The 20,916-nt window shown below is 38.5% G+C and overlaps 1 protein-coding gene across 1 annotated transcript in view; it reads right to left on the bottom strand.

Moving 5' to 3' along the window:
* The window catches only part of LOC126299170 (dystrophin, isoforms A/C/F/G/H), a 2,370,611-nt gene that overhangs the window by 1,714,813 nt on the left and 634,882 nt on the right, over window positions 1–20,916 (bottom strand). The window contains exons 10-18 of the mRNA XM_049990931.1: window positions 19,534–19,725; window positions 17,577–17,758; window positions 16,744–16,979; window positions 7,481–7,719; window positions 7,027–7,194; window positions 5,301–5,423; window positions 4,845–5,127; window positions 3,069–3,298; window positions 91–248 (exon numbers count right to left, since the gene is read on the bottom strand). Coding sequence (XP_049846888.1) covers window positions 91–248; window positions 3,069–3,298; window positions 4,845–5,127; window positions 5,301–5,423; window positions 7,027–7,194; window positions 7,481–7,719; window positions 16,744–16,979; window positions 17,577–17,758; window positions 19,534–19,725 — 1,811 coding nt within the window. The remainder of the gene's footprint in view (window positions 1–90; window positions 249–3,068; window positions 3,299–4,844; window positions 5,128–5,300; window positions 5,424–7,026; window positions 7,195–7,480; window positions 7,720–16,743; window positions 16,980–17,576; window positions 17,759–19,533; window positions 19,726–20,916) is intronic.

The following is a 20,916-nucleotide window of genomic DNA, read 5'->3' as shown; positions in this document are numbered from 1 at the left end:
TAATGCATGTTGGAAATCAGCAACACAAGTCAAAATACTGAAATGTAAACACTTTTTCTTTTTATAGAATTAACAGCTCTCTTCAATTACCTCAACAATAAACTGTTCCATCTCTGAAGAACTTTGTCTGCATCAGCATCAATATCTTCAGCATAAGGTCCTGCAGTTTCATTTCCAGAGAGCTCAGCTGATCTCTTTTTCAACTTTGTGAAGCGCTCTTCATTGGACTTTAGAGTTTTGAGTTTAGCCTGGAGCAAATGTTAATAAATATAAATTACAAAAAAAAAAAACTCTGTTGATCAAATACATCAAAAAATATGGAGGACTGTCATAGACTTTTCACTTTGTGTTAATTATTAAGAAGGCTGGAGATGTCGAGTATTCAGGGTTTGCAGTTGTTCCCAGATGTGTGCCAGTCTCAGTCATATACAACACTTTGAACTACTCATTTGCACATTCCACTGACTGTATTTGTGACTTCAGCATGTAGATTGGGGTGAGAGGTTGTGTATGATGGTGTAAATAGATGGAGGAAGTGAGGGGAGTGTTTGGGGAAGAGTAACTGATGGCTTTGAGGGAGACAGCAGACACACAAGATAGGAATATGACAGACAACCACAATAGTGAGGGAGTTTGTGCTCTTGGCCACAATTTGGTGGTGGCCATTCAGTCTGGCGGACAGCTGGTTAATGGTAATGCACACACAAAATGCTGTGCAGCAATGGCAATAGAGGTGGTGTATGACAAGGCTGCTTTCACATGAGGCATTGCCTCTGATAGGATAGGATAAGCCTGTGACAGGAATAGAGTAGGACATGCTGGGTGGGAAAATTGGGCAGATCTTGCAGAAGGGTCTGCCTGTGGCAAGGGCTGGATGTGGGAGTGGCATAGGGATAGACCAGGACATTGTGTAGGATGGGTAGGTGGCAAAATACCATTTTTCACAAGATGTAAAGCCTCATGAGTAGGTTGTTACTCTTTTCTGTGCACAATAATAGATATTCAATGCAATGAGGGCCATCCTACCCACAATCCTTCCCATCCCTCCTAAAGCAGTATTCCAGCATCCACGCAACTTACACACCATCTTGGACCATTTCTGCACCGAACCTACCCCAATCCCTTGCCTCAGGGGTCATATTTCTGTGCAAGAACTTGGTGCAATACCTGCCCAATTCACCCACCCATCACATCCTATTGTAGTTCCATCACAAGCTTATGCCACACATAAGAGGTTGTGTCACATGTGAAAGCAGCCATGTCATATAACAGCTCTATTGCAATTTCTGTACAGCATTTTATGTGAGCTTGACCACCAACTAGCTATCCATCAGAATGAATAGCCACCACCAAACTGTGGCTGAGAGCAGAGTTGACCACCCATTGGCAGAACATGCTATGAGCACAATATGCTCAAATTCAAAGGCTGCATCGAAATCTGTGCCATCAGGATCCTTTCCCCCAGCACCAGCTTCTCTGAACTATGCAAACTGGAGTCATCCTTGCAACATATAAAATGCTCCTGTAATCCTCCTATCTCAATCTCCAAAAATCCACCACAGTAACACCCTCTGCCCTACAGCCCCTCTTCCTGTGTCCTGCCACTCCCTCTCAACCCACTCCATGTGATCGTCATCATACTCTCCACAAATTCATCAGCTCTATTTAAGGTTGACTAACATGTACACTGTTGTTCTACTGATTTTTGTTTTTTGAAACTAGTTTTGGCTAATTAGGCCCTTTTCAAGAAACAAGTCACTAGCATCTGACAGAGCACTAGTTTTTAGGTAATCAAAGATTATAGACAAAGAAACAATCACTTGCATAGACTGTTGTGCATCAAACTTGTTTCTTAACATTGAAATTACACTTTACACCATGGACACTGTTAAACACAATAAATAATTAAACAACACAATATTACAGGTTAAATAGTTACAATGTTTAATTTTGGGATGTCTTGACATTGGCTGATTAACTCTTAAACTGAGCACTCCTCATTAATGTGCAACAAACATGTTTTTCTTATATTGTAAACTAAACTTTAGGCAGTGTCCATTGCCTGAAGTTTAGTTTACAATGTTAAAAAACATGTTTGTCGCACAACATAAATGAAGAGTGCTCAGTTTAACAGTTAATCAGCCAATGTCAAGACATCACAAAATTAAACATTATAAGCATTTAACCTGTAATACAATGTTGTCTAATTATTTATTATGCTTAACATTGTCCATCATGCAAAGTGCATTTCAACATTAAAAAAGCTTGATGCACAACACTCTATGCAAGTGATTATATCTTTGCGTACAATGTTTGATTACTTAAGAACTTGTGTCCCTTTCAGACGCTAGTCAGTTGTTTCCTGAAGATGGCCAAATAAGCTGAAAACTAGTTTGAAATAGACAAAAGTTAATAGGAAAAAAGTGTACTTGTTACTCAAATTTAAATATGAAAATTTTCTGCCAAGACATAATGGAAGAACCTATAAATTAAATAAATCATCAGCTCTGGTGCCTGTGTGTCATATTTCTATCCCATGTGCCAGCTGTTTCTCCATCCCACATTCCTCTCCCCCATAGACTTGCTGCTTCCCTGCAAGCCATCGGCTACCCTAGAGAACACAGAGAAATCCAAATCAAGATAATGACATAAGACTACATGATTTCTTTCTCTTAACACCTGCATGCTCTATAATAATGACTACTGTTGCCAGTAATTTGGACTGTGGTTGTTTCACATTCTGATTTTAGTGCCATAAACTGAGAGCTCACAATGATGTTAGCAAGCAACTGTCTACCACTGAGATAAATTATTTTGCTACAAGTTGGAGAGAATCAAATAACACACAGAATCAATGAAAGAATTTTGAGACTACAGGAAAATACACCAAGGACTATTTGGGTGATAATACTCGAAAATATATCATCCTCGATTGAAAAGTTTTAGTTAGTCAAACTTTTGACTTTTGAAAGTGATAAAATGTAAGTACAATTTTAAATTATATGCAACAGGGAAAAATAGTAATACAATATAATACAAATATTTGTGTTTCTGTAGCTGTTACTCACCCTGCATTGTTCAAGCTGATGCGCAAGACTCACTGACACTTTTGGAGATTCGAGCCATTTCTCATAACCTTCCAACAGCAATTCTAAACTAAGAACTTCATTATAAAAGAGTTTTCTATCATTCATAAAATCTATGGTTTGCCTGTGGTGTTGTAGTAACTGTTGTACACCATGCCATCTTGTTTCCAAGTCATTTACAATTTTTTCTTCTGCATCAGTTTGTTCATTTTCTACAACAACAATAATAATAATAATAATAATAAAATAATACATCTACAAAATACAACAACAACAACAACAACAACAACAACAATAATAATAATAATATAATAAATTATGAACTGAAAACCAAGGCAAAAAGTAGGGCCTACTGTTCTGAATTAGGCAGTGTAAACTCCCCCAAACGATTCTGGTATAATCTTATGATCCTGATTAAAACACCCACGCAGATTCCTCTGAATTGTCACTTTTACGATAATTGACAACAAACATCCTGTGGCTCTGCGCTGAACATTGAAATGAATACTTGATCTGGATGTAGAATAGTTCAAGGAGAAAATTAATTATGAGCCTTTCTCATACACAACTAACCATATGACTGCCTCTGATGTATTACATGTAAGTGGTTGACTGGAATCCTATATCTTCCTGGCCTATTATGCTGGTTATGAGACCAACTTCAATGCCTTTCTGCACTTTCCTAGTGCCCTCCCTACACTAAATGGAAATTAGTTATTAGAAGGGAGTGGAATGGGTACATGGAGGACACACCGAAATTTGCTCACGAGATATGACTGTGTATAAATCTGATGTTTCATATAGCCTTAGAACATGTTATCATGTCCCACAGATTCTTTATTCTGCACAACAGGATAATGTATACATCATGATTGTGTTGCCTTCAAGATGCTGGAACTGAGGAGGAGAAAGAAACATAAATAAACTAGTCCCATGTCTGTGCCCACAGAGGCTTCAGATGCATAGTGAGAACGTGTAAATATTTGCTTCTACATACAAATATCAGCTGAACTAAATTCTTACAATGAAAAGGTGATAATTGTTCCATTAAATTCTGTGAGAAATAATCAGTATAATTAAAAATATAAAAAACATAATTTTCACCAACACATGAAAAAGCTAATGATTGAAACAATGATTACTGGAATGTAAGTAAACTGAAATTGTATTGGATTATAAATTTTTTCTTCAGTAATGAATTCCTGGAAAGTTGTAGGTTGCTTGGTCAGAGGCCTTAATAGGCCTCACAATATGATGTTTTGTAAGCTTATGGCACTACCAGAATCAGACGTAACAAATGCACTCTGTTGTTGTTAAACAAGAAGCAGCTAACTCTGTTGTTTCTTCTCTGTACCAAGTTTGTTTTATGCTGGAAACACAAACATTACCAATCCAGAGGTCAATGTATCATTTACACCAGATGGTGGCAATACTGTATTATGCCTAATTATTGTGTAAGTTCTACGATTGTTTCTGGCCAATCAGCTGATGATCCTTACGATATTTTAATGTTTGTACAGTTATCACTTAACTGATATTACAATATAGAAAAGACAACTTTGGAAATATCAATAATCATCATGTTCATGTCATTGCACAAGTTTAAGATGATGATTGTTAAGTAGGTTTTCATATTATTATAAATGTGTTGATATAGGGGTGACAAGCAGTCAAAAATGCAAATGAATGAATAAGGTTTTGACTTTTAAGGCGTCAAACTGTAGAAGAGAGAAACTTCATGCAAAGTTTTTAACTTACGTATCTGCAGTTCCCTTATCATCACTTTGGCAAGGCTTACAAGCTGCTTATAATCTTCCTCATGAATCTCTATATCTGACTGACTTTCTTCATAGATTGCTATTTGTTCTTCCAAACTGTAGTTGTTAAATGTGCTGCCTTCAGAACTACTTCCTTCTTTACAGGTATCTAACCTTGATTCAATATGGTCCAACCATTTTTGAAAAAGTGCAAGTTTTGTATCAAACTCAAGCCGATTAACAGTTGCAAGACGACGTTTCTTTGGACTTGCATGTTGTAGAATCTGGAAACACATTACATATTTTTTTATTCATGTTGGATCTTCTGAACTCTGCAGACATTAATGTTAGTTGGTGAATGACGAAGCCAGCAACAAATTAACAAACAATATGCATTTATTGAAAATGACAGCATCAATCAAAACTTATATAAATTTTAATTGTGTAAAACCATTACCTCTTGACTAGACTGCAAAGTAAAATTAGAACTCCTGCTCCATTCATCATCTTGAGAGGATACTTCAGACCTGCTTTCAGTAGCAATTGGTTTTATGCTAAATTCAAATCCTGAGCTATTTATCTGTTTGAAAGGAAACAAAACTGCATTAATAAGGTACAGCCTAACATTTCAGGTTTTTATCAGTACCAAGGAATTATTATATTACAATGTGAATCCACTTGATTGATTATTATTATACCTTACTAATCAATGTATAATGAACACATGTATCATCAACCTTACTGATACATTTTTTGACGAAGCAGCAGAATAATGGTACCAGTTTCTAGCCAAACTACTCATAAAGGGAGTAGTGGGAGCAGATGGGGGGGGGGGGAATAATGAATAAAAATGTAATCCATTATTGTGCATGGGCTGGGAAAAGGGTCAAGAGATGCAAAATAGGGTGATGAATTTTCATCAGAAAACAATGCAAATATCTCAATACTTTTTCTTCTGAGGAAAATAAAACTGAATGAAGAAAATCAGAGAAATAAGCAGAAGTTCTCTTATTTAACAATATGTAGCCACTTGTTATTTTCTCTCAAGTTTCATTCATTCACACGGACAAATAAAATGTAGTTTTCCTAAATGACATCTTCTAATTGCTTGTTTTGTCTAGGCTAAGACTTGTTTCCATTTTATTTTTCTGAGGAAGTTATATCTTTTTAAAATATCAGTGCAGCTTGTATGATAATTATGTAGCTGTTAGGCTGATGCTGTAGTTTGTTTCACGAGAAATTCATTTAAACAAAAAACATACATAACTGTGAAAATCTTCTACAAGACACTGAAATACAACAAAGGTAGGCGGGCATGCCCGATATCGGTGTAGTGGGATACAATATTCGTGGTAAAAATTTTGGCACTTTCTACAGCGAGGAATTCAGAGTGTTCTATAAATATTTTTAAATGAATGGAATGGGTGAAGCTAATCATTCACCATAATGTGGTGGTTTTGTGTAGTGGACACACACACAAACAGGAAACCTGAATAACATATATCAATTTAAAAATTTGTTTCTTCAGAGCTTAGAGGACCACATACACCTACAAATTACAAAGAAAAGCAGCAAAAGTGGATGTTCTACAATATTCATTTATTTAGTTTACTGGTTTTTGGCTTACAATGCTACCATCATGCAAACACATGTCCTTCCTTCTGGTGCCCTTTATTCAGCCAGTGTAAGGTCATGACTGGAGAACCAACCACACCTGTACATAGACTATTATTACAAGGGGGTTACTGCACTAACAGCACCCCCCTCCCCACAGGAATCCATGTACCCTACTGTAGACATCTTGTGTAATTGCATGGTCAAATGTGACATCGTGGTTCGAAGAGTTTGCACAACGAAAATCAGTTAACTGAATAAGTTAATACTATGGAACATCCAAATTTTTGATCTTTTCATTTATAAACATGAAGTTGTTTTACTAAGCAGCAATAGAAGAATCATTTAACATGGTATACTCATGACACACACTGTTCTAACACTGCAACGTAACTGTGTCAAGACAACAATTTTCCACATTGAACAGGATTTGCAATTACTGTAGGGTGATAAATATTTCTGCAACTAACAGCCACATGTTAGTCAACTGCTATATTCTTAAGGAAATCATTTAACACTGACTTTTCTATACATACACTGAACAAGTATGTACATAGAATTAGACTTACACGTTGGCCTTGAACTTCCATTATTTGTATCAGAGCATCCCATCGGTCCTGCAGCATTTCTATCTTTTCAAGAATTTTGTCAGTAGCAGAACCGGCCTGCAGCTTTTGAGCTAAATCCTGAAGGGCAATGATTTTTTTCTGGTGATCATCCATTTCAACTCGGATTGTCTACAAAGGAAAACATGTAACTGTCAATATAAAGAGAAAAAGTGATCTAAAATTGTTAATTTAAGGCCAATTCTGTTTTATGCAACAATTTAGGTACTTCATTCACAAACAAAAGTGTGTATGCACACAAAACAACATAATTTCAGACAAGTCAAAATCAACTCCAAATTTTCTCAAATGTTTTTGTTATGAAAACACATATAACAGTTCAGTTTCTTACAATTATGGTCAAGCTATAGTCCAATAAATTAATGCATTCCAACAATGTTCCAAAAATAGCATGTACCTGCAATGTGCGAACTCTTTCCATAACCTGGCCCATCTCCTCTAATGGTGTAGCCTCCATTGTTTTAAGCTGTGTTTCACAGGTATCAAGTGCTGACTGCACAAACTGTAGCTTCTTTGTAACTGGACCCCATACTGTTGCTTGATGTTGCAGCTGCGCCCATCGATCTTCTGTCCATTGGCATATATGAGCCCAGCGCTCTCCCAAAGCTGTCAGCTGGTCCTCCATCTGAGCATATGCTGAAACAGTTAACCTCAAACTTAAAATGGGAACTCGAAGGCACATGGGAAATACGGATATGTAGAAGAAACAACTATTATAGTGATTAAAACTGCGAGGGCTATCTTGAAAGTAACAGACATTTTGTTCTATTGCGGAGGTGTGTGAGCTACAGCTGCCATCTTGGGACCGTAACGTTCCTACACTCTGTACACATCCAGCACTGGTAGTGTGTGTTTTGTCTCTCTGCTACTTTGTTTTCTGTGATGTGTTAATAGAAAATCCTGCCAGTTGGGAGATGTATTATATTCTGTGATGGCATCAAGCAAGATGGGAGCCCTGGATGATCAGGGTTGAAATCCAGAGCAGTGGGAGGCTTGGACAGTTGGCAATGACATCCAGTGAAGCGAGAGCCCTATAAGGTCAAAGATGACATCCAGTGAGGCAGGCCACGAATGCTCGGAAGTGATGTCCAATGATGCGCTGGATGGTCAGTGGTGAGCTGGAGGATGGGCTGAAGGTGAAGTCCAGCAAGATGGCACAGAGGAGGCACCCAGTGATGGCTTGATGACTTGGATGAGGTGGTAACTGATCCTCGACCAGCTTGGCGATGTACACGGTGAATGCACACCAAGCACACTGCCACGGATTGGCCAAATGGTGCCTTAATACCCATCTGGCAAAAGGATATAGGTGTGCATACAGCAGGCACATGATCTTGCAGAAGGTAACAAGTGCCCATGATTGCAGCCCTGTGTACTGTTACAGGCATGCTGCCAGCTGCGAGGCTGGTGCCATCTCTTGCTGTGATGGCAGCTGGAAGATTGGTTGAAAATGAAGTAGTCTAGTTATGTTATTGCCATGTTATATACAATCTTCTGCAGTAGTGTTGCCTGCAGACTGCAGCTGTGGCATCCCACAGTATACACTTATATTGTTGGTTGCATCATGGGCAACCACCCAGGGAAAGAACACCAATATTAGTAAAATAAAATTATGAACAAAGACAAAATTAAAATTATCTCTAAAGCAAAACACTGAAAAGTAATGGGATATGTAGAACCTGTTGCTAGTGTCAATAGTCTCCTTTTGTCCCATAAAATTTCAAACATGCAGCCACATAAATTTGATTTCTTCTTCTAATATTTTGCTGAATACTGTCCAGCCATCATCAGAATGAGCTGAGGTGACTGATGCTCCAGTACTAGCTTCATCCTTTTAAGCCCATGGACTGCACCACTGTGTGTGTGTGTGTGTGTGTGTGTGTGTGTGTGTGTGTGTGTGTGTGTGCCACAGATAAACAAGGTGCCAGAGAGGTTGATCAGTGGCGAAGAGGTATGACATATGCATGGAATTAGATCTATGGCTGCACTGTTGATCCACACGGTGATATAGATGTATCACTGTGAGCTGCACCGTTGCGGCATCTTTGTGCGTTTACTACAGAAATTGCCAAATTTCATGATTTGTTCAAGCTGAAGCTGCTATGTCTCTTATTAAATACATCACCAACCAAATTTCAATTGCTCATTTCACTACTGAGTCTCAGAAAGATGAAGTTGAGGCCAAAATGTTGACACTATCATACGTCATAGAGTGCCCGTGTCACTACAATGCTCTGCCACCACAGATTTATTAGGCTGTAAGAGCCAGCTGTACCTGCGGTGCTCTGTGCATCTCTGCTGGCTATATGTGTCGTCTTTCCAATGTATGAACGGACACACTCACAGGGGATCTTGTAGACCCCAGGTTTCTGAAGCACCAAATCATCTTTAACAGAACCCAGGAGTACTGCTGTGTTTGGTGGAGGGCAAAAAATCACTTTCACTTTGTATTTGCTGAGGATCCTTCCCATTTTAGTGATAGGCTTCCCACATATGACAGAAAAGCCATGGATTTAAAACTTTCCGTGTCTTCTTCTGCATTTCTTATACCCACTGTTGGTTTCATTTATAGCGCCTTACATATCTGCTGTGGAATTTACCCATTGGCTTCAAAAACTCTTCTCAGGTGTAGAAGCTCATCCTCCAGACTTCTCTCGTTGGCAATGACGTGTGCTGTGTGTGCCAGGGTTCTGAGTACACTCACAGTTTGCATGGCACGGTGGCAGCTTTTTGCACATAAATATAAATCCATATGGGCCAGTTATCGACATACTGCATGTCCCAAAGTGCCATCGAATTTGTCTGTGGGTGAAATTTTTATTTCTTTCTTTGTCTTTCCATTTAGGAACTGAGAACCAGAAAAGGTATTATCTCTTAAGATGTTTTGTGTATCAAGCTAACAGTTTAATTCTGTAAATAGTAGCCGCATATGCTATTGAAGAATGCAGTGTATATCTTCATCGACCGTTTCACTGATGAGGAATGTGTCATCCATGCATCCCCCATAGAAATATTAACACATTCTAAGAATGGGGGATTTTTCTCTAATAATTTGTTGTCAAGCTGTTTGAGAAATATCCACCAACATGGTCCCTGATGTACTTGCAGTCATTGAAATTCGACTATTCAATCTATAAATTTACCACTAAAAGAAAAATAGTTGTATATCACTTTTCATGTCGGAACAGTTATTCATTGTATCACATCTACAAATACTATGTCCCGCTTAACCTGTTACTACCATTGCAAGATGAAAAATAGATTATTTGCCACCTCGCACTATAATTTAAAAATCTACCAGTGATTTTCTCTAGAAACTGTTGTGTAAAAACAGGTCATCCACTTAATGATGACAGTGAGACCACCTAAACACATAGTGAGTAAAATAACACAAAAACAAACCCTTTGTGACAGATATAGATATTGCAATGCTTCATTTAAGAATATGCAATAGGTTAAGATGGCCATGAAAATTGGAAGTATAATTATTATGGATAATAGAATGTAAACAACTGAATAGTATATATATTACTGAATTAGCTTGATGGCTGTGTAGGTAAGCATCAGAGTACAAATTCAAAGGTTCATAGTTTGATCCTCACATGGTTATAAGACCTTTCTCCTATCAATTAGCACATCATTCACCTCTGATAATGATTTGTATTTTATGTGTGAAAACAACAAAGCTGAACATTAGTTCTAAGCCCATCGTAGACAGCATGTCTAGCAGCAATTGGACAAAGAAAAGCAAGGATATATCTCCTCAAAAAAAGCCTAATAAAGCAGAGGGGAGCTCAAACCAACATCCCATTTTTTTTACTTAAATATTTCTGGTGGCAGCAAACAATATTACCATGCCAGTGTTTATCACTGTATAATAGTCATCAAGAGGGGAGTTAGGTATTTCTAAATCTACGTACATGTTTCACAACAAACTGTACAAACAGTGGATGGTACTTCATACCAGTAACAGCAATCTTCTGTCTTATTGGAATTTATGCATGGAGTGAGGAAAAAATTACTGTTTACATGCCTCAGGATGCACCTTACTCTCTCTTATGTTTTTCTCATTATACATAGACTGATGCAAAAAACTTGCACTGCCAAAAAATAATTAATTTAGAGCAATGAAACTTCAGAATACATTTGTCTAGGTAACATATGTAAGCGAGTAACATTGCAAGGTCACAGGGTAATGTAAGCATGAGATAAGCCATTGCAATTTTGAAATTCTGGTACCTTCATAACTGATGTAACTGCCAGAAAGCTGAATGCAAGCATGCAAACATGCATGCATTGTGTTGTACAGGTACTTGTTATGAGTTCATGGGCTGGATTTCCATGCCTGATACACTTGCTTGGTTAATACATGGACAGCGAGTGCTGGTTGTGGATGATGCTACAGTTGCCATCTGATGTTCCAAATTTGCTCATTAAGCAGATCAAGGCAACATGCCAACACACTGTACAGCATGTTGAGTTACAACATCAGTATGTGACTGAGTGTTATCCTGTTGGGGAACACCCCTTGGAATGCTGCTCACAAATGGCATCACAACAGGCAGAATCACGAGACTGACATACAAATCTGCAGTCAGAATGCATGGGATAATCACGAGATTGTTCCTGCTGTCATAAGAAATCACACCCCAGCCCATAACTGTATGTGTTGGTCCCCATGTCCAGCACACAGACAGGTTGGTTGCAGGCCCTCAACTGGCCCCCTCCTGACCAACACATAGCCATCATTGGCACCAAGGCAAAACCAGCTTTCATCAGAACACACAACAGACCTCTAACCTGCCCTCCAATGAGCTCTCGCTTGACACCATTGAAGTCACAAATGACAGTGATTTGGGGTCAATGGAATGCATGCTACAGGGCATCCTGACTTAGATCTGTCCCTGAAGTAACCAATTTGTAACAGTTCATTGTGTCACTATAGTGCCAACTGATGCTCAGATTTCTGCTTCTGGTGCAATATGATGCACCAGAGCCATACGCCGAATACAATGGTATTTTTTCTTGACAGTGCCACATGGATTTTTGGAGCCCAGTCGTCTTGAGACTATATACTTGTAACCATTGCTGTCAGCAATCATGTACAGTGGCTACATTCCTGCCAAATCTTTCTGCAGTATCTCCAAAGAAACATCCGGCTCTGCATAGCCCTATTAACTGACCTCATTCAAGCTCGGCGAAGAGCTTTGTCACTGTAAAGGCATCCTTGACTAACACCAAATCACCAAGTCCAGTCTCAAAGGTAACTAAGACTCACAACCATTACAGCATTTATTTAAAGTGAACTAGATTTGCATCTTCACAGTGGCACTATTAATAACAGTATTACGTAACTGGTGTGAAATTTGAAAAAAACATCACCTTTTAGATGTAGGAACATGCCTACCAATGCCTACCACCTTATGTTTATGTTACACAACAATTCTTTGTGTTGCGACTCCCACCCCAATATGAGGTGGAGGCATCACAACCCCCCAATATGAGGTGAAGGCATCAGAATTGTTGCTCAGTCTTTCTTAAATAGCAGTTCTACAAATTCATCCATTTGTGTTTCATGAGACTGATGTTGCCATTCTTCCAAAGACACTCATTTCAGTTCCACAATTATTTCCATTGCACTTTCATGCAGGCAGTACTGAACTTTTTAATCTTTGCAGAATGCCTCTGAATTTTTTCATGTCTGTTTTCATGCCTATTTGAAAGGTCTCCAAACCGCAGAGCAGTAACGTAGAATAGGTCATGTTAGTGTCACATCAATATCCTATTGCCAGTTTCTTGTACAGATGGGCTGCACTTTCCCACAATCAGGTCAAGTCTTATATTTGCCTTCAAGTGCTCATTCAGCTATAGTATCACTCTTAAAGTTTTAAACAATGTGACATGCACCAGAAGTTTAACACTTGAAGTTGGATATTTTGAGGTACTTTCTGTTTGTTAATGGGCATTATCTTGCAATTACTCACATTCAAAGGGAAAACTGCTACTCAGTACACAAAGTGGAAATACTGTTGGATTTATTCAACATTTCCTCATAGCCATCTACTAATTATACTTTCCTTCTGACAACAGTATTGTCAGCAAAGAGTTTGAGTGGCAAATGACTGAAAAATTGTGTATTTACCTTGAGAACATAAGCAGGTTTTTGAGCTTACACCATTCATTGTACTGCACTGGGTTCTGTAAGTTAACAAACTTTTGAGACCATCACATATTTATGAAGATAGGCAGTACAATCACATTTTGGTTGTAGTTCAACAACGTGGCATGGTACCAGATGCATTTTGACAGAACCCACCTGTTCACTTGCGTCTTCTATTTGCCAGATACAGAGAGCCTTGTTTCTCTTGAAATTGTATAATAAACTTTCTTGGGACTGATTAGCTTATGTCCACAAATCAGCATGGTTTTAGAAAGCATTGGTCATGCAAAACTCAGCTTGCAATTTTCTTACATGATATACTGAGAACTACAGATAAAGGGCAACAGGTAGATTCCATATTTCTAGATTTCTGGAAAGCATTTGACACAGTGCCCCATTGTGGGCTATTAACAGAGGCATGAGCATATGAAATAAGTTCACAGATATGTGAATAGCTCAAAGACTTCTTAAACAATAGAACCCAGTATGTTGTCCTCAAAGGCGAGTGCTCGTCAGAGATGAGGGTATTGCCAGGAGTATCTCAGGGAAGTGAGATAGGACCGCTGTTGTTCTCTATGTACATAAATGATTTGGTGGATAGGGCGGGCAGCAATCTGCAGCTGTTTGCTGATGATGCCATGGTGTACAGTAAGTTGTCGAAGTTGAGTGACTGTAGGAAGATTCAAGATAATTTGGACAAAATTTCCAGTTAGTGTGATGAATGGCAGCGAGCACCAAATGTGGAAAACTGTAACTTAATGTGGATGAGTAGGAAGATCAAACCTTTAATGTTCAGATACAGTAATATTAGTGTCCTGATCGACACAGTCAAATTGTTAAAATATCTGGACGTAACATTGCAAAGTGATATGAGGTGAAACTAGCATGTGAGTACTGTAGTAGGGAAGGCAAATGGTCAACTTCAGTTTACTGGAAGAATTTTAGTAAAGAGTGGTACACCTGTAAAGGAGACTGCATACGGGATGCTGCTGTGACCTATTCTTGAGTATTGCTTGAATGTTTGGGATCTGTACCAGTTCAGATTAAAGGAAGACAATAGAGCAATTTAGAGGCAAGCTGCTAGATTTGTTATTAATAGGTTTGAACAAAATGCAAGTATTACGAAGATGCTACTGCAACTTAAATGGGAATCCCTGCAGGGAAGGTGACGTTCTTTTCAAGAAACACTATTGGGAAAATTTAGAGAACCGACATTTGAAGCTGACTGCTAAACGATTCTACTGCTGCCAACATACTCTGAGCATAAGGACCAAGAAGATAAAGTACAAGAAATTAGGGCTCATATGAAGGCATACGGGCAGTCATTTTTCCCTCGTTCTATTTGTGACTGGAACAGGAAGGAAAACAAGTAATGGTACAGGGTACCCTCCGCCATGCACCATATGGTGGCTTGCAGAATATTTATGTGGATTTAGATGTGTTAATTCTTTGAGATAAGATAATTTGCTTCAAGGAACATCATCAGATACAGGGGTATGTAATTCTTTGTATCTGTTTGCATACCAGTCTTATAAGCAGGAGTGACTCCTTCCAGTTGTGCAAGACTATTTTTTATACAAGAGATTCTCATTAAATATGGGCAAAGATGGGGGCCAATTTTGCGATTTACTCAATGTAAAGCCTAACCCAAATTTCATAAGGACCTGGTGCCCCATGTATCTTCACATTATTTTACATATATACAGGTAATGATCATTTCAATGCCTCTCATTTGTAAGTGTACGTAACAGTCAAGCATTGGTACAGTAGCAGCACCTCCATGTATGAATACATTTCTAAATGTGGAATTAAATATTTCAGTTTTTTCTCAGTTGTCTTCAGTTTCCACACAGACCAGTTCACAAGAGCCTGAATGGATAGTTTTGATAAATTAGTTGATCTTTCAGAATTTTGATAAATTTGTTGACCTTTCAGAAGTTCAAATTTTTCTGGGATTTTTCTGATAGTTATTCTACCTGGGGCTGACTGGTAAGTTGTAAGCTAGACAGCCCTTCTTACTGATGCACAAGTTGGTGTTCAGCATTACTTCTCGAGACTGTTTTCCATATATAAGTAATGAATGTATAGTTTTTCATGTTGATTACAGTCACCAAGTAGTTTGATTATTTCAGTGCTATCTAATTTAGGCAATCTTTGAATGACTCAATGACCAATATATCTGAATCTGGAGGCCAGTGGAAAATTTGATTATTAATACAAGTTATGTGCGTCCATAATTGCTTGTCAAACTTGTCCATGTAAGTTCACAGTCAGGTTAATTTTGCTAGATTTAACCCCCCTGGTTGTTATCACAAAAATTTTTTTTCACAGGGAGCCTAATTATCTTTGTGATATGCATTCCATGTGTTACTGAATATTTCTACTTCCCACTTCAGCTATCTCTCTCAGTTCCTAGTATTATTTGAGGGTGATCACTTTCTTGGAGAGTGGTGAATTTTGGGGCATTATTCCACACATATTCTGCTTTGCTGATGACTGCTTCTGATGTACTGTGCATGCCTGACTTAACCAGGCTGATTCTACAAGTCTCCACCCTGCATCACAATTTGAGGAAGATGAAGATAAGATCACCACAAAACTGATAATGCTTCTGCTCCATACACTCCTTCACCCTCCATCCTTGAAATGATACTGCAAATCAAAAGCTGTGCTGGAACATTGTAAGTAGGATAGCTGTCTTCAGGAGTTCTGATAATATATGAAAATAATCATTAATGGTCCCAGATCCCAGTTGACAGATGTTGTTGGTTACAATAGGTTGACAGTCTGCAGCTGCCTGCAACCCATTCTCAGTATCATGATCAGCAGGGAGCAGTGCTTCAAATATCTTCATTAAGCCATCTGTCACATTTATCTCTTCCCATAAAACAGTTCCAGATTGGGGCATAACCCATCAGGCACCATCATGTGGCTTCTTGATACTGGATCAGGGTTCTCTGCCATCCATGCAGGCAAGAAGAGAAATTGGCAAACTCTGCTATGCTTAGGTGACAACAGAAGGTCACCTTGCTATTAGTCTACCAGTGCAAGTTGCAGTATACATATGAAGCCAATCAACTGTTGTGAACATAGCCTGCAGCTGACTGTGGGCAGCAGGCATCTACTTCATAAAGAAAGTACTAAGTAACTACTTCTCGTCTCTTCCACCAAGAAGCACATAATCAACTAAACTAAGATATACAAAATAATTATTGAAATTACTTTAAGTGCTTCTGGTGATAATTAGAGCCTACAACTGGAGAACCAGAACACTATTTCTGATGCAGTATAAGAAAAAATTATAATAAAAACTCTGAATTCCTTTTAATTTCCTGTTATTTCTATGAAGGAATTCTGCCGATAACATAGTTCACACCAAAGAATTTGAATATTGCTAATAATATGATTTCTAAATGAGTCATCTTTCTAAATAACTGTCAGTACACTTTATTTTATTTTATATTTAGAAACATGCTGCTTTACTGACTGTCTAAGCTTACCACTCTCAGGACTATTGTCATCAACAACCACCACCATGTGTGACAGTGCATCAACCACCTTCTGCTGTGCACACAAATCGTTCTGCAGTTCACGATGACGTTCTATCTGCTCCTGCAGAGTTTCAGGATCATTTGCAACTTCAGCCATGTGTGAAATGCGATCTTCTGTGTCTGTCAACCATTGTCTCAGCTGATCTAATTGTTGCTGCTGCAGTGACATCAAGAGTTCATGGATCCTGTAAATCAGAAATCTCTTTGTTAGGATACAGCAAACAATTTGAAACTCATTAGTCACTCCACAACTAGTGTGTTATGACTTGTACTTTACAAACTGAATCATATATACTAAGTAAAAATAAGATGCAACTGCAGCCAGCATATTTTCACATTTGTAGAGTGTAGAAAAATTATTCACCTTCCTTTGTCCTAGTGCACAGAACAACTAAATGAAAAGAAAAGCTTTAAGAATACACGACAAAGTTTTTTGATTAAGAGGCCAGAGTCGCACGGAGAGGGGAGAGCTGTGGTTAATTTCCTATTTAGGCACCCATATTTAGGTTTAACACAGTTTCATTAAATCACTTCACACAAATGCTGAGATGGTTCTTTTGAATTGAATATGGTCAGCTTCTTTCCTCTTGTTGTCTCAATCTGAACTTGGGCTCCACCTGCACAGACCCCATTGTCAAAGGTGTGTTGGACCCTATTCTCCCTTACTTTCTTTTTAGCATCATTATTATTTTTCAGGTAAGCTAAATTTAATGTCTTAAAATAAAAGAATGCATCTTTGGTAAATAGAAGATGATAATAGCAAGAGTAAACACAAAACAAACCTTGTTTGACGTTCCATAGCTTTGATCCTTAGATCCTCCCAACGAGAATTAAGTAGTCTCATTTGTACCCTCACTTCATCTTCTTCGTCATGAGACAAACCACCTTCAGAAACCATATGGGCTCCTTCTTCTAGGACTGCTCGCACACCTTCCTGATGGCCAGCCAGTTCATGCAGAAATTCCTGTATACATTAAATTCTTTTTAGTCTTTTTTACTGGGGTGAATTGAAGTTTTCTTTCCAATGAATTTCCAGTGGCAATATTAAGCTTTCTCTAATTACAAACTCATTGTCAAGTGATTCAATATACACTGGTGTACAAAATTAAAGCAACAAACTAAAATTTTGTAAGGCTGCATTTATTTTGCCACAAAACATAATCTGGTGATAGTAAAGTAGAAACAATATAAATAATACACAACATAAACAACTGCAACATGCATAATGGTAGACAAAGATGTTCTTCATTTTCTCCAACTTAACAGATTTAACACATATTCTGACAACACATTAATGTGCTCACAATGGGGTGTGACTACCTCTGGCACCAATACAGGCCTGACAAATGATGGGGGATGCTGTAAATGATGCCATAAATCTCATATTGAAGCACTGATCAAGTCTTTGAGAGTGGTTGGTGAGAGCTGACGTGATGCAACCTGGGCCCCTAGTGCATCCCATACATGCTCTAGAAGATTCAAATCAGGAGAGCGAGCAGGCCATGCCATGCGTGCAATATCTTCCATTTCCAGGAAAACATCAACCACCTGTGCTCTATGAGGTCGAGCATTATCGTCCAGCAATACGAAGTCTGGACCCACAGCACTCGCAACAACTGCACATTAGGCCCCAAGATCTTGACACAATATCTGACAGAAGTTAAACCTTGCCAATTTAACCATACAATTTCAGAAAGAGGTGCTTGAGTGGTCAACATAATCCCTGCCCACACCATTGGGAATCTTCCTCATGTCGGTCTCTTTCGACAATGGTTGGGTCCAGAAATCATGTTCCATGTTCACTCCAGATGTGATCCAAACCAAATCAGGACTCATCTATGAAAAGAACACTGACCTCTGTTCAACCAAACAGACGCTTCATAGATTGATGTTACATGTGGTCAGCCCCATCCGGGTATTTGGGATACAGTTTCACTCTCCATAAACCATTGCCACATCCAAAAAACAAAAGAACAATTCACATTAAGCCATCAGTGTGCAACTGTCCTGCTTCCATTCTTCCCATGGACCTCCACCACAGAAAGCCTGGCAGGCATCTTCTCTGTGCCATACTGCACTGTCTGTGACTGTGTATACAGCGAATGTGGATGTAAGACTAGCCGGTAAACACCATTCCATTTGGTAGGTGCCCTGATGTCCATGTATGTAGAATTTGTTGCTTTTGTTTTAGTGTCAGAGCATTATTAGCTCATTTCTGCTTTGGCGACAATGAACCAGACAGTTGGCTATGTATGATTCTTTTTCACTGTTATTCATCTATGCTGTATTTTCAAGTCACTCAATATGTCAGCAATGTCTTCTGAAGCAGCCTGAGAGACCAGCATTCCAATTGCTGCATATCAATTTATTTAGCTGTAACTTCTTAAAACCATAGAAAATAAATAGTTTTGACTTGACAAGTACTTACAAGGAATGTCCTATAAAAATTATATAACCAAGTAGTAATAAAGAAAGAAATGAGATATTTTATACATGAAGGGGAAGAAAACGATCACAAAAGAAATTGTGTTGGAAGAGTACAGAAGATGAAAATATTTCAGTGAAATATCCAGACAATACAAATTTTATTTTTCTTCTTTGATTCATTATGTGATGGCATGTCTGTTAATATCACATGATAATGTTACAGTACAATTAATAGGAATATTATTCTACACTTGACTCAACAAGATTAAAAATATGAGTAAATTCATCTTGTATACTAGTCAATAAACTCACCTCATGTGCATGAAACTGCGATTTGACTGTTTCTAAATCACCAGCCAACACAGGCGACTGGCTAAGCTTATCCTCAGCTTCTAGCAGCCATGTAAGAACTTCTTCCAGGGCAACTTGGTAACCTCCCAATTCAACAGACACATTTGTTGCGAGGCTGATAGGTCGAGATGGTGGAGCACTAAATGGTAGGGCCTAGTAATAAAAAAAATAAGAAACAGGGACAGTGAAATATTAGTCTGTGTAAAATAATGCTGAAACATACCAACACAAGAACTATAAAGACTAAACTAAATTCAACATTTGCCGACTTGCCACCACATCATCTTGTGCTGTGTTGTCAAGCGGTGAAGTGTGTGCCTAGAAACATCGAGGTCATGGGATCAAATCCTGGTTGGACCACAAATATTTTCAGTCTACCATCAATTTACCTTTACTTCTCAATGAGAACTTGCCAAGAAGGACACATGGTTTAGACCCCAAGTTAAACAGTAGGTCCCCTTTACCCAGTTCAATAACTGGAGTAGCTTAGGAACACACAATTCATCAATGTGGCATACAATTGAAATATTTGCATTTGAGCACCGAGCCACATAAAAATTTTAATTATTCTCTGCTACGTTGCATTAGGTGTGGATTCAAGAAGGGGATCACAACCCCTAAAAATAAATTTTAGTAGATGGATATATATTTTTACATATTTCAGTTTCCAAAATACCCAGATAATTTTGTGAAAACAAAATAGTATATAAGCTATGAGTCTCAAAAATGGCAAGTTATTCTAGAACTTACTACACTGAAGAGACAATGAAACTGGTATGCCTGCCTATATTGTAGGGCCCCCGTGAGCACGCACAGGTGCCGCAACACTATGTGGCATAGACTCGACTAACATCTGAAGTAGTGCTGGTGGGAATTGACACCATGAATCCTGCAGGGCTATCCATAAATGCATTAGAGCATGAGCGTGTGAAGATCTCTTATGAACAGAATGTTGCAAGGCATCCCATATATGGTCAATAATTTTCATGTCTGGGGGGTATGGTGGGCAGCGTAAGTGTTTAAACTCAGAAGGGTGCCTGGAGGCACTCTGTACCAATTTTGGACGTGTGGTGAGTCACATCGTCCTGCTGGAATCACCTAAGTCCATCGGAATGCACAGTGGATGCAGGTAAACAGACACGATGCTTACATATGTGTCACCTGTTAGAGTTGTATCTAGATGTGTCAAGGGTCCCATATCACTCCAACTGCATGAGCAGGTCTCCGGCTCCGAAATCCCATATCGATGATGATTTGTTGAATGGTTCACATCCTGACCCTTGCTGATGGCCCAGCATTGAAATCTGCAGCAATTTGAGGAAGCGTTGCACTTCTGTCACATTG

This window comes from Schistocerca gregaria, chromosome X (genome assembly GCF_023897955.1).
Source record: "Schistocerca gregaria isolate iqSchGreg1 chromosome X, iqSchGreg1.2, whole genome shotgun sequence".
In the NCBI taxonomy this organism is placed as follows: Eukaryota; Metazoa; Arthropoda; class Insecta; order Orthoptera; family Acrididae; genus Schistocerca; species Schistocerca gregaria.
This window is presented reverse-complemented; position numbering and strand designations above follow the sequence as displayed.